The sequence below is a fragment of the Nomascus leucogenys genome, chromosome 9 (genome assembly GCF_006542625.1).
Source record: "Nomascus leucogenys isolate Asia chromosome 9, Asia_NLE_v1, whole genome shotgun sequence".
NCBI lineage: Eukaryota > Metazoa > Chordata > Mammalia > Primates > Hylobatidae > Nomascus > Nomascus leucogenys.
In genome coordinates, this window is record NC_044389.1 from 99,870,073 (window position 1) to 99,882,369 (window position 12,297).

The 12,297-nt window shown below is 46.7% G+C and overlaps 1 protein-coding gene across 1 annotated transcript in view; it reads left to right on the forward strand.

Annotated features, from left to right (window-relative positions):
- The first annotated feature begins 897 nt into the window (after positions 1-897).
- FAM171A1 (family with sequence similarity 171 member A1) overlaps positions 898-12,297 on the forward strand; it is a 160,225-nt gene continuing 148,825 nt past the window's right edge. Inside the window, exon 1 of the mRNA XM_003257677.2 lies at positions 898-1,213. Coding sequence (XP_003257725.2) covers positions 1,117-1,213 — 97 coding nt within the window. The 5' untranslated portion in view covers positions 898-1,116. The remainder of the gene's footprint in view (positions 1,214-12,297) is intronic.

Genomic DNA, 12,297 nt, shown 5'->3' on the forward strand with positions numbered 1-12,297 from the left:
AGTCAGGCTCCGGAACCTTCTTCTAGGCCCAGTTGTGCCCTTCCTTGTAAAATCTGCTTTCAGGAAGAACCCTGGTAAGTCAGTTTACCAAGAACCTTCCACCCTGGATATCTGATCAGCTTCCCCATCCACCCTGTCCTGCCCAGCCCTGCCAGGGGATGTCTGACTTTCAAGAATCCTGTTAGAACCCTCCTTCCCCCTGATGTTTCCTCTTATAATTTTTCATTCCCTGCCTCCCACCCTGGTCCTCGGTTATAAATCCCCACTTGTTGCTGCTGTATTCAGAGTTGAACCCAACCTTTCTCCCCCACTGCAGAATTCCACGGTAGGGCCTGTACCTATTGCGATGGTTCCAAAGAGGGTCTTCTTTGCTGTGCTTTCACACGTGTCATGGAATAATCTTTTTTCTTTAATAGGACAGAAATTTTTAAAGCACCTAGGGCCTCAAAAGATGTGCATTTCCTCCCCACCCTAACCCCTAGAACCATCCAAGTACCATTCCACCTGAAGCTGTCCACCCGCCAACACGTAGGTACTGCAGGCCTACTGCAGTCTAGACTGGCTTAGGGAGTGTTCTTGCGGATCTTTAACACTGGGTGTGAAATCTACGTTGGGGGGACACAACTAGATTAGGATGGCAGCCGGTAGGAGGGGGGGTCACACCCGGATACAATGTCTCCTGCGGCCCGTCGGGTGACTTGGTGTGATGAAAAGGGCTCCGCCCTGAAAGGCAGGTCTGGCTCTTCTGCGGGGCTGCGGGGATGGGGCGCGCCGGGGCCGTGCCGCCGGGCGGGGGCTCCCTCAGCGCGGCAGCCGCCAGGTGGCACCACGGGCCCGGGGCCTGGGCGCGGGCAGCGGCGGCGGCGGCGGCGGGCGGGGCAGGAAGGGGTTAAGGAGCTGGCGGAGCAGCAGCCGCCGCCGCCGCGGCTCTTCGGGGAAACCCGGCGCGGGGCGCGGGAGGGAGCGGCCGGGGCGGCGGGGCCGGGCCAATCGGGCGGCGGGCCCGGCGCGCGGAGCCAGCGACATGGAGGGGGGCGCGGCGCCCGGCCGCCCGTGACGCGCCGCCGCCCGGCCCGCTCTCGGCGAGCCCGAGCCGCCGCCGGCCCCGCGGCGGAGATGAGCAGGTCCGCGGCGCTGCTGCTGTGCCTGCTGGGCTGCCACGTCTGGAAGGCGGTGACCAAGACGCTGCGGGAGCCCGGCGCCGGAGCCCAAGGTCGGTGGGCGGCGGCGGGGCTGGGGGCTTTGTGTCGCGCCGGGCCTGGCGCGGAGGCGGCGGCGGCGGCGGGAGGGTCCCGGGCCGCGTGGTGGCGACGCAGCCCGAGCCGCATCGGGAGCCTCCGGGCCTGCAGCACCCGCAACGCGCTCCCGAGGGGGCGGCGCGGGCCGGGGACGTGGGGGTGACCCGGGCGGAGGCTTCGGGGGCCGGGGATCGGGGGCTGGGTCGGGCAGGGGCGCGGGCAGCTCCAGCTGCTGTGGCCGCTGCGGCGGGGGCTCCTTTTATGCCGCGCCTCGGACACGCGGCTCTGTCTCCCATGCCGCCGCGGACAGAGGGGCCGCCCAGGGCGCGCCGCCCGGTCGCGCTCCCGGCTCCCCACGCCGGGCTCCGGTCTGGGAAGCCCCAGCTCCTGGGCTGCGCTGGGGCCTTTTGTTGTGGCGGGAGGGGGCGGCTGACGCCCCGGGGTGCCCCCTGTGTCCCGGGACCCCGAGGTCCGCGGCCACTGCCCGCCACCAGCCACTAGCCTGCCGCAGTTTGGGAAAGTTTGGGGGGTTCTCTCCCCCTGCCTATCTGACGTCTCTTCCAGACCATAAGGGATTTATTTGCTCAGCGGCCCAGGAATCTTCTCTGGAAGGGGTGAAAGAATTGAACTGGGAGGCCCTCATCGCTCACCAAAAAAAAAAAAAAAAAAAAAAAAAATCCTTTCCAGGTCTGTTTGTCGCCAGCTCGTGCCTTTTGTCTCGTCTTTGGCCTCCACAAATCTGCTTTCCAGCCCTGGGAGTAACGTGGTCGCCTCTGAGAATGGCCACGAGCCTGTCTTTTGTTTTTAAAATCAGCGTTTTTTGAGGGGAGTCCCCCACACCCACCCTGAAGCTTGCTTGGCACATTTTTGTGGGGACAGCGTCGAGGGCTCCTCTGTTGCTGGCGTTTTCAAAAGGGCCACTGAGGCCCGCAGATGAGCCTCTGCATTCACCCAGGGCACCGCTGCCTGGACTCTTGCTGGGGGCTCAGGTCTCTGCGAGGGAGCTCCCTGCAGCCCTGCAGAACCCCGGGATTCCGAGCCCGAGGCCTGTCCCCTCAGAAGGGTGTGTGTCCTGCAAAGTCGGCTCTGCAGGCCAAAGAAACGAGGAGTGCTGCATCCGAGGGTCTCCTTGCTGGAACCCCCTTTCCTCGGCTAACCCGCTCAGGGTGCCTGGGAGCAGAGACGCCCGGGCTTCCACCACGATGTTGCTACGGGGAGGAAGGGCTCTGCCAACAGTCTGTTGGGTTGAGTTTGTTGCCTACATGTTGAGTTGAAGGTTTTCATATTCTGGTACTTGCAGTATCATTTCCTGGTATATCTCAAATGCATTGCTGCTTCTATGGCCATGGTAGAATATGACCGTTATGAATTGTGTATAATTTTAGTAATGCCTATCATGGAAGAGCGGACAGCTACAAAATACAAAAAGACCTATATATCTCTTCGTGTAGGAAACGAATGTTTAGGACATTAGATCATCAGTGTTGCATTGTAGCTTCTTTTATTAATACCCTACTGCTTTTTTGAATCGGCTATTTTAGAGAATGATATTTGCACTTCAGCAAGGCCGTTAATTTTAAAGAGCAAGTTGAATTTTTCGTTTTGCACTTGAAATACCAATATATGGAAATATTAAATTCATGCATTTCTGAAATAGAGAAAGGAAGACATGTCTTCTATATATATAGATATTCAATATCTATATATATAACAGGTTTAGGTCTAAGACCACGTTTTTAGCAGCTCTTGCTGCTAAAAGTCCGCCTCTCAGGAATGGAATATTAGGCGAAATGGGAGGGAAATGGTCAACATGAGAAGAGGTTTCTGCCATGGCTAGCAGTGGCTTAGTTTAGGGTATGGTTGGAGTGGGAGATCAAGTATCTTGGCATAGTTTACCCCTTGGATTACTTCCTTTGTTGTTATCTACTGTAAGGATGGCTTTTTAAAGCCTTGAGCCCAGGAGCTCTTTTAGAAATCAGGTCTCACTACCTGGCATCTGGATTTTGAGCTAGCAGCATTTTTAAGGGGATGGACAACTTCTCCTTTGACATTAGAAGGTCAGTCCCAACTCACTGAGTTCTTCAAAGCACCTTAACGTTCACTTGCTATAGTATGACGTAGTTTTAAAATTCATGTGTTCTCTGCTCTCCTGGATCATGTACACGATGAAGACAAATGCCACATGTGATTTCACTTTGCATATCCCACAGTGGGTTGTAGGTTGTTATGCATACAGTTGGTGCTCAGATGGTGCTGAATAGGTAAGCATCAGCCATAGCTAATACCTACACCATAACGCCACCTTTAATCATCATCATTGGCTTGCATTTTAAGAAGAAAAGTTCAATGTTTACCTTCCCCAAAAGCTAATTTGTAAGAATTTTGCTTTTGTGTAGAATCGGTTGTTTGAATCATTCTTTGAACAAGCATTGCACATACATATTACGCACCAACAGGATTTGGGAATTACTTTAGTAAAACTGCTTAGAGACCTCAAACAGACGGAAATCATATACTGTAGTAGTCCAGCTAGATTGCTAGAACTAAATGACACCTTTTTGATTAAATGAGTCTTTATGTCATCTAATGAAACTAGCATCTGCAAAATTTCTTGGCATTACTTTGCTTTGTATATATTCAAGATAAAATTGGAGGTTTGGCTTCAGACTCTCTTCCCGTAGCTGCTTCGAATCGACAAAGTGATTTCCAATGCCACAGTCAGTTGTCACAGTGAGGGTTGGCTTTGTTCATCATGAATTTGAACTAGCTCTAGACTATGACTATTTTTATTAAGTGTTTCCTCTCAGTTGCTCTGGAGCATTTATAGTATCGAATCTATTTTCTGGAAATTTTTCAAAAACCATTGTTCAAAAGCATTGAACCATTTTGATTTTCTTCACCTCTTTTACAAAACTGTAATGAGGCTGGGTTCAGTAGAGAGGGCTGTCGTAGAAGAGCAGTAAGCTGTGCAGATGTAGTCTTTAGGGATGTGGTTTTGAAGCCCAGCACTCTTACTTATGCGCCAAATGCGCCAAAAGGAAGGTCAGAGCTAGGTTAAGAACTTCATGCTCAGACATCTTATTGGATGATGTTTATTTTGTCGCTGGATATCTAGCAGGTGTTTGAGGCAAACCCAGTGCTGACAGTGCGAGGTGTTTTGTGACGATGCGCTAGCTTTTTGCTCATCTCAGAAAAGCTGCAATCTGTTATAATATTTGAGGCGAATGATTGGCTCTCTCTCTTCTCTAAGAGATCTATTCTTTGCCAAACTCAAACTTCAGTTATTAGAACACTGGGGTCTGTTGAAAGACCACGAAGCCATGTAAGGTATCAGGAGGATCATCCAACAAGCCTAACTTATGCTGACATTGTATTGAGAGCATGACTTCTAAATAAAATTCATGGGCTCACATCCTGGGAAACCGCAGGAGCTGGACTCACAGAGGCCGCTGGGCTTCCTTGCAAGCCAGGTGTGAGGGCTTTATGCAGGAGCAACAGTAACGTCTAGGGAATTTCTGAAAAAGTCTTTGAAATGACTTCATGAATTATTTTTGTATCTTATTTGTACTTGTCTATAATACTTTGTAACTTACAGGTTGTTACCTTAACATCCAAACCAAAAGAAGGAAAATAGTGCATGCATTTCTAAACAAATAGCTTTCAAGTATTAATACTTTCTCAGTTTTTTTGTTTGTTTAATTTTTTTTTTTTTTTTTTTTTTTTTTTTTTTTTTTTGAGACAGAGTCTTGTTCTGTTGCCCAGGCTGGGGTGCAGTGGTGCGATCTCAGCTCACTGCAAGCTCCGCCTCCTGGGTTCATACCATTCTCCTGCCTCAGCCTCCCGAGTAGCTGGGACTACAGGTGCCCACCACCACGCCCGGCTATTTTTTTTTTTATTTTTAGTTTCACTGTGTTAGCCAGAATGGTCTCGATCTCCTGACCTTGTGATCCACCCGCCTTGGCCTCCGAAAGTGCTGGGATTACAGGCATGAGCCACTGTGCCCGGCCACTTTCTCAGTTTTAATCAATTCTTTATTTTAACCAAATTACAGACATCTCAGTAAATCTAACTGTGCATCTTTATTATTGCTGGCAAATACTAATTTGGAATTTTTAGTAAATATTAATTTCCTACTTTTAATAAACACTACTTACCAAGAAAACATATGGAAATAAGCTGAATAGACAGCAGGTATGTATAATGCTGTATCATGAATAAAAAGGTGAATAAAGCGTATTTCAGAGATTTAGAGAGAGGAGTTTGTCCTGTGATGACAAATACCTTGTGTACTTTTTGTGAAACATGTTTAGTGGAAATTATACATATCAGTAATGCTGTTATAGTTTGATCAAGTTGTAGAGAAGATTTTGCACAAATCGTTTTCACTTAATATCACCAAATATGACTTTAGGACTCATAAAGACAACAGTTCTAGCTAAATTATTATACTCCAGGAAACACAGAACTGAATATATTTTAAATGTATTTTAGAAATCAAGTTTCAGGCCAGGCACAGTAGCTTGTGCCTGTAATCCCAGCACTTTGGGAAGCTGAGGTGGGTGGATCACTTGAGGTCAGGAGTTCAAGACCAGCCTGGCCAACATGGTGAACCCTCATCTCTACTAAAGATACAAAGCGTAGCCAAGCGTGGTAGCGGGCGGCTGTAATCCCAGCTACTCGGGAGGCTGAGGCAGGACAATTGCGTGAACTCGGGAGGCAGAGGTTGTAGTGAGTGGAGATCGCACCACTGCACTCCAGCCTGGGCAACAGAATGAAACTCTATCTCAAATAAATAAATAAGTGAAATTACATTTCAGTACTCGACCAATGAATTGTATGAAATAACTGTTCTTTAAAAAGAAATTCTACAGCGTAACCCAATAGCATACCCTGAATTAAGAAAACCATTATTTAAAAAATAAATCTAACTTGTAAATAGGCAAAATTTGAGGCAACTAACCACTTTAGAAAGGGCTTCAGGATAAGTTCCCCTAAACAGCTGAGTTAGCATGTGTAAGATGACTCCACCTTCTCTGATCAAGCCTCTTGTTTCATCCGCCAGCTCCTCTTACTTTTAGATTCAAGTCCGTCTGCAAACATTTGCTCATCTTTCTTTCTGTCTGTCTGTCTGCATTTCTCTCTCTCTCTCTTTTTTTTTTTTTTTTTTTTTTTTTGACAGAGTCTCACTGTGTCCCCCAGCCTGGAGTGCAGTGGTGCAATCTCGGCTCACTGCAACCTCTGCCTCCCAGGTTGAAACGATTCTCCTGCCTCGGCCTCCCTAGTAGCTGGGGTTACAGGTGCATGCTACCACACCTGGCTAATTTTTGCATTTTAGTAGAGTTGGGGTTTCACCATGTTGGCCAGGCTGGTCTTGAACTCCTGACCTCAGACAGTCCGCCCACCTAGGCCTCCCACAGTACTGGGATTACAGGTGGGAGCCACCATGCCTAGTCCTTTTCTTTCTTTCATTTACCCTTTTCAGAACTTATTAATCTTTGCAAATTCTGGGAATTAAGCCCCTCTGGATGGATGACTCAGGCTTTCGCATCTTTAGTTGATGTCATAGCTCCATCTCTTTATGTCCAGCAAACTGGTAGACACCTCCACTTCAGCACTCCAGGTTTACCTCAAACTCTTTTTCCTTCCTTCTGCAGCCCAGCATTCCTGCTTCTCTGTTAACCAGACTCGAAATCTAAGTGTCTGCTTACGTCCCTTCCCTCCCTTAAAATCCGTGCAGTAGGAATCTCATAGACAAACTTATATAGCAAATGTTAGTGCCAGAAGGATCTTGGGGATCAAGTTGATCTTCCTTGTTCTGGAGATGAGGAAACCCAGGCCAGGTGACCTAAGGTAATTTGGCCCACTGGCCATGCAGACATCGTGGTAGTAGAATAATGGCCCCCAGAATGTTCATATTCTGATCCCTGGAACCTGTATGTGACTTTACGTGGCTAAAGACTTTGGCCAAGTGATTCTGTTAAGGATCTTGAGATGGGAAGATTAGCCTGAATTATCATCCAGCTGGGCCCATTGTAATCAATCACAAGAGGGAAGCAGGAAGGTCAAAGTCAGAGGAGATGTGCTAATAGAAGCAACAGGTCCAAGTCAGGGAGAGACTGAAGATGCTACACAGATAGCTTTGCAGATAGAGAAAGGGGCCAGGAGCCAAGGAATGCAGGTGGCTTCTAGAAGCCAGAAAGGGCAAGGAAGCCAATTTTACCCTAGAGCCTCCAGAAGGAATGCAGGCTTGCTGACATCTTGGCTTTAGCCCAGTGAAACTGATTTTGGACTTCCGACCTCCAGAACTGTAAGATTTTAAGTGTGTGTTGCTTCCAACCACTGAGTTGTTTGATAATTTGTTATGGCAGCAATAGGAAACTAACACAGACCCTAACCCCTAAGAACTGTGAATCGAGATTTGCACACACAAGACGGTGGTGCAGCATGGACTGCTTTTTGGAACCGAGCTACTGAAGTTACATTTGGAAAAACGCATGGAGTTCTTGCATCAATTTACCAAAATTCCACCAAACTGGAGCCATGACAAGGATCCTTGGGGACAACCTCAAGGACACCCACCATCACCAGAATAACTGTTTTCCTTCCAGATGAGGAAGGAATCGTGGGCTATGGCTTTTCTGATGTTCAGGTCCATTGAGTGTGCTGTGTTCCTTCCAGAGCTGGGATTCACACCTGTAGGGGGAACATGTAGCCTCTGAAACCCCTGCCAAAAGCCACTTTCAGAAGTCTTGCTGGCTTTTCGGCTGTGCTCTAATTTTTGTTGGAACATATCTATTAGTAACCAAATGAAGTAAAAGAAAGCTGGGATGGGATGTCACCTTAGTCCCTTCTGCGTTTATGTAATGAAATGTTAGTTAGGGACCGCCCCCCCCCCACCCTCCACCCACCCGACTTGAATGGCCTCCCAGTTGTCCTCCCCAGGGCTCAGCATGGCCCCTCTGAGATTTCTCCGCCTCTCTCAGGCAAATGCACCCCACCAGCTCTAGGGCCCAGGGCCATTTGAACAATCCGGGAAGCCCCCATGCTGATGAGGGAGGAGCACTGTGGAAACACCTGACAAGCCTTGCCACTGCATCTGTTGGGGAATAGAGGAAGGGAGGAGTTGCTTGCTCTCCTGCAATTTCCATCTCATTTGGGAGCAAAAGAATCCAGTTCAGTGGGCCCCAGAGAGGGGAGACAGGTGACATTTGGGCAGGGTCTCGAACAGAAGCTGAAGGGGTCACTGATGGCTTGGTGGAGTCATACGGGACTCCATCCAACCTCATGTCTAAGGGAAGGAGAAGTGTGATGAAGTGTCCTGCCATCAGTCTCCTGCCAAGGAACTGAACTGAAAGCTGCAGAGAAGCTTGAACCTTCTCGATTTCTGGGCTTTGGCCAAAAAGTAGATAAATAATGGAGGAAGGGAGTGAATCACTCAGTTATTTTAAGGCCAATAACCTTGCCACAGGTTAAGGTAGCATCCTTGTTTCTCTCTCATAGCTTAGACATAGTATTCATTCATTTCTTCTGATTTCCACTCCATGTCTACCTTAGCCCTCTTGGGTCCTTGCTAAAGACAGCATTGTCTTCATCTCAGTTTTAATTTGTTCTTTCAACTCAAAACTCTCTTCCATGTTGTCTGTCTTCAAGCACCATTTAATTCACGTTCCTGTCCTGCAGAATAATGCGAAGTATGTCCCTTTTGCCCAAAGCGTGAAGCCTGGATGACTAAGCCCGGCCTTTACGACCTCCACACCTGTCTTTGAATGCCTTTCCCACTGTCTCCTGCTCTTCCCAGTTCAAATCGTCTCCTCTAGAACATTTCCTTTATCCTCCTTTCCATGGTTGCTATACACCCTCACTTCCTTCATCTGTAGCTGACCTCTTTTCTGCTCTTGAAATCAAGTTCCTAAATCTTAGCGTCTGCTGTATGAAGACAGTGTGCTAAATACTTGTTGGACAAAAAGAGGTGGTCTGTCGGGGAGGGGGCATTATATTTTTTGCATAAGCTTGATTATTTTGCAATTCTCACCTCGGAAGGTTTACAATCCTTTTGGAAAATAAGTGGAAAAATAAATGCCTAAAGTGAGAAGGACATCTAGATGGTAGTTTTTATGTAATTAGGCATGAGTCTCTTGATTCAGATGAAACCCACTATTGTATGACTAAAAACAAGTTCAGCTACTGGTTGTTGGTAATGTTTTTGTTTTTATTTTTGTTTTTGAGACAGAGTCTCGCTCTGTCGCCCAGGCTGGAGTGCAGTGGCGACCTTTCAGCTCACTGCAACCTCTGCCTCCTGGGTTCAAGAGATTCTCCTGCCTCAGCCTCCCTAGTAGCTGGGATTATAGGCATATGCCACGACGCCTGGCTAATTTTTGTGTTTTTAGTAGAGATGGGGTTTCACCCCATCTCGGATTTAGTAGAGACGGGCCAGCCTGGTCTCAAACTCCTGACCTCAGGTGACCCACCCACCTCAGCCTCCCAAAGTGCTGGGATTATAGGTGTGAGCCACCACAGTGGCCAGTAATGTTGACTTCTAGATATTTCAAGGAGTTACGCACAGTGGGACACAGAAGTCTTGTTTCAAGGAGCATAAGTGTGCATTCAATCACTCAGGGTTCCTAAAAGTTGCAAATTAAGTAGAAGAGGCCCTAGTTGATCAGATATTTAAAGTAGCTACAGCACAGACTGGACAATACTGGTGCTTTAGTGATTTTCATCGTCACTGGGAATTTCTGAATAATAACGATGGAAGAATTAGGTCAAGCTGTTTTATATTCCTTAAACTGGATGGGAAGATAAGATGATCAAATGTGGATTTCATCTGTTCATCCATATTTTGAACTCCTACTTTTATATGAAATATATAAGGACACTCAAATGTGAGAACTAGCAAGATCTTTTGGAATTTGGGGAAGTAGCAGTTAGCTTAGGGAAAGATACCTTGGAAGTGAGAATTGAGTTTACCAGAGATTGTTTTATCATTTTGTTTGTCTTGTTTTAATCTGTACTCCCACAAGGATAGAGAGGCATACATTTAATGAGAAAAGTCTCAGCTAGTTCCAAGTCAGATAAACACTTTTATTTTCTTAGATGTACTATCTTGAGCTCAGAATTTGAATAGGAAAATGATTGAATTTGTATTGGGGGAAAGAGTTTTAACGTCATTTTGGCAGAGCTGAATGAAGAGCGCTGAACACTTTTATTAAAGTTGTCCCGAATCCATAAAGTAAGTCCTATCCGTAAGATTTATGATTTTTTTTTTTTTTTTGAGACAGAGTCTTGCTCTGTCACCCAGGCTGGAGTGCAGTGGCATGATCTCGGCTCACTGCAACCTCTGCCTCCTGAGTTCAAGCGATTCTCTTGCCTCACCCTCCCGAGTAGCTGGGACTACAGGTGCACACCACCTCACCTGGCTAGTTTTTGTATTTTTTGTAGAGACAGGGTTTTACCATGTTCGCCAGGCTGGTCTCGAACTTCTGACCTCAGGTGATCCACCCACCTCAGCCTCCCAAAGTACCGGGATTACAGGCATGAGTTGCTACGCATGGCAAGACTTCTGATTTCAAGAACAGCCATTAGTAGCCCAGTCTCAATGAATGACGTTCACTCTCTTCCTTTTTATTCTGACATTATTTGAGTGTGGTTGTGGTGTGGTTTCCTTGCACCACAATTATGGCTTAAATCTCTTCCCTCACAGAGGAGTCAATAAGAAGTGTATTCCAAGGGAGATGTATATTAACAGAGAGAATTAAAGCATGTGTACTTTGTATCTTAACATTTTAAGTAACATTTGCTATTATCTTAGTTGTTTAATTATTAATAATTTATTCTTTATAATTAATCATATTTTATTAATGATTAGGTGAGGACATTGATTATAATTTCTTATAAAAGAAAAGTAAGGTGAGGGCTTGCAAAAGTTAGATTCAAATTTAGATCAAAAAAATAATAACCCTCTGTAGGCAGTAACTATGGCAGTAACAAAGTTGCAGCATAGAATGGGTTAATTTTATTTTAATCCATGGGAAAAAGACTTAGCTCTTTTAGGTGACTGTAACATTAATCCAGTAAAAAGTTGAAAGTGTGGCTTGGCTACCAGAACCGCCAGAGTGATGTTGGACTGCCTTGATGAAGGCGTGATTTCTAGAAAGCAGATTGGGGCATAATCTTACTGTATCATGAGCTGATCTGACCATACTCAGATGATTGTGGTTGACCCTAGATGCCAGACACATTCAAAGGAGAGCTTGAAATCAGGTCTCCTGGTGTTGTATGCTTTGCTTATCCATGTGATACTGTTACCCATTCATGATGTTTGCTGGTGTTGGGCTGGACTGGCACTCCTCTGTGCCCACCTATCCCTGTGACAGAAACCACATTGTCCCTGGTCATGACAAGCTCAGCCCTAGAATAGCTAAACTGAGCTAATCAGAAGGAGGAAATCCTAAAGGGGTAGCCTCAAAGTCTTGTTTGTGAAAGATGGTTCAATTCCAGAGAGTATTTGATCGAGAGGGAAAAAAGGGAAACATGTTAGGGAACTTCTGATATTTTCATTGCATTAGTTTTCCATTGCTACCTTAACAAACTGCCACAAATGGAGCAATTTAGCCACCGATTATTGTCTCATTATTTACATGGGTCAGAAGCTTGGGTATAGACAGCATGGTTCAGCCAAGTCTCTGGTTGGGGTCTCACAAGGTCAAAAGCAAAGCATCAGGGCCGGGTGTGGTGGCTCACACCTGCAATCTCAAAACTTTGGGAAGCCAAGGTGGGGACATTGCTTGAGCCCAGGCATTTAAGACTACCCTGTGCAATATAGCAGGACTTCATCTCAACAAATAATAAAAAAAATTAGCCAGGCATGATGGTACACTGTGGTCCCAGCTACTCAAGAGACTGAGGTGGGAGGATCGCTTGAGCCTGGGAGGTTGAAGCTGCAGTGAGCCATGATCACATAACTGCACTCCAACCTGAGCAACAGAACAAGACCTTGTCTCAAAACAAACAAACAAACAAACAAACAATCAGCTGGGCCATGTTCCTTTTTGGAGGCTCT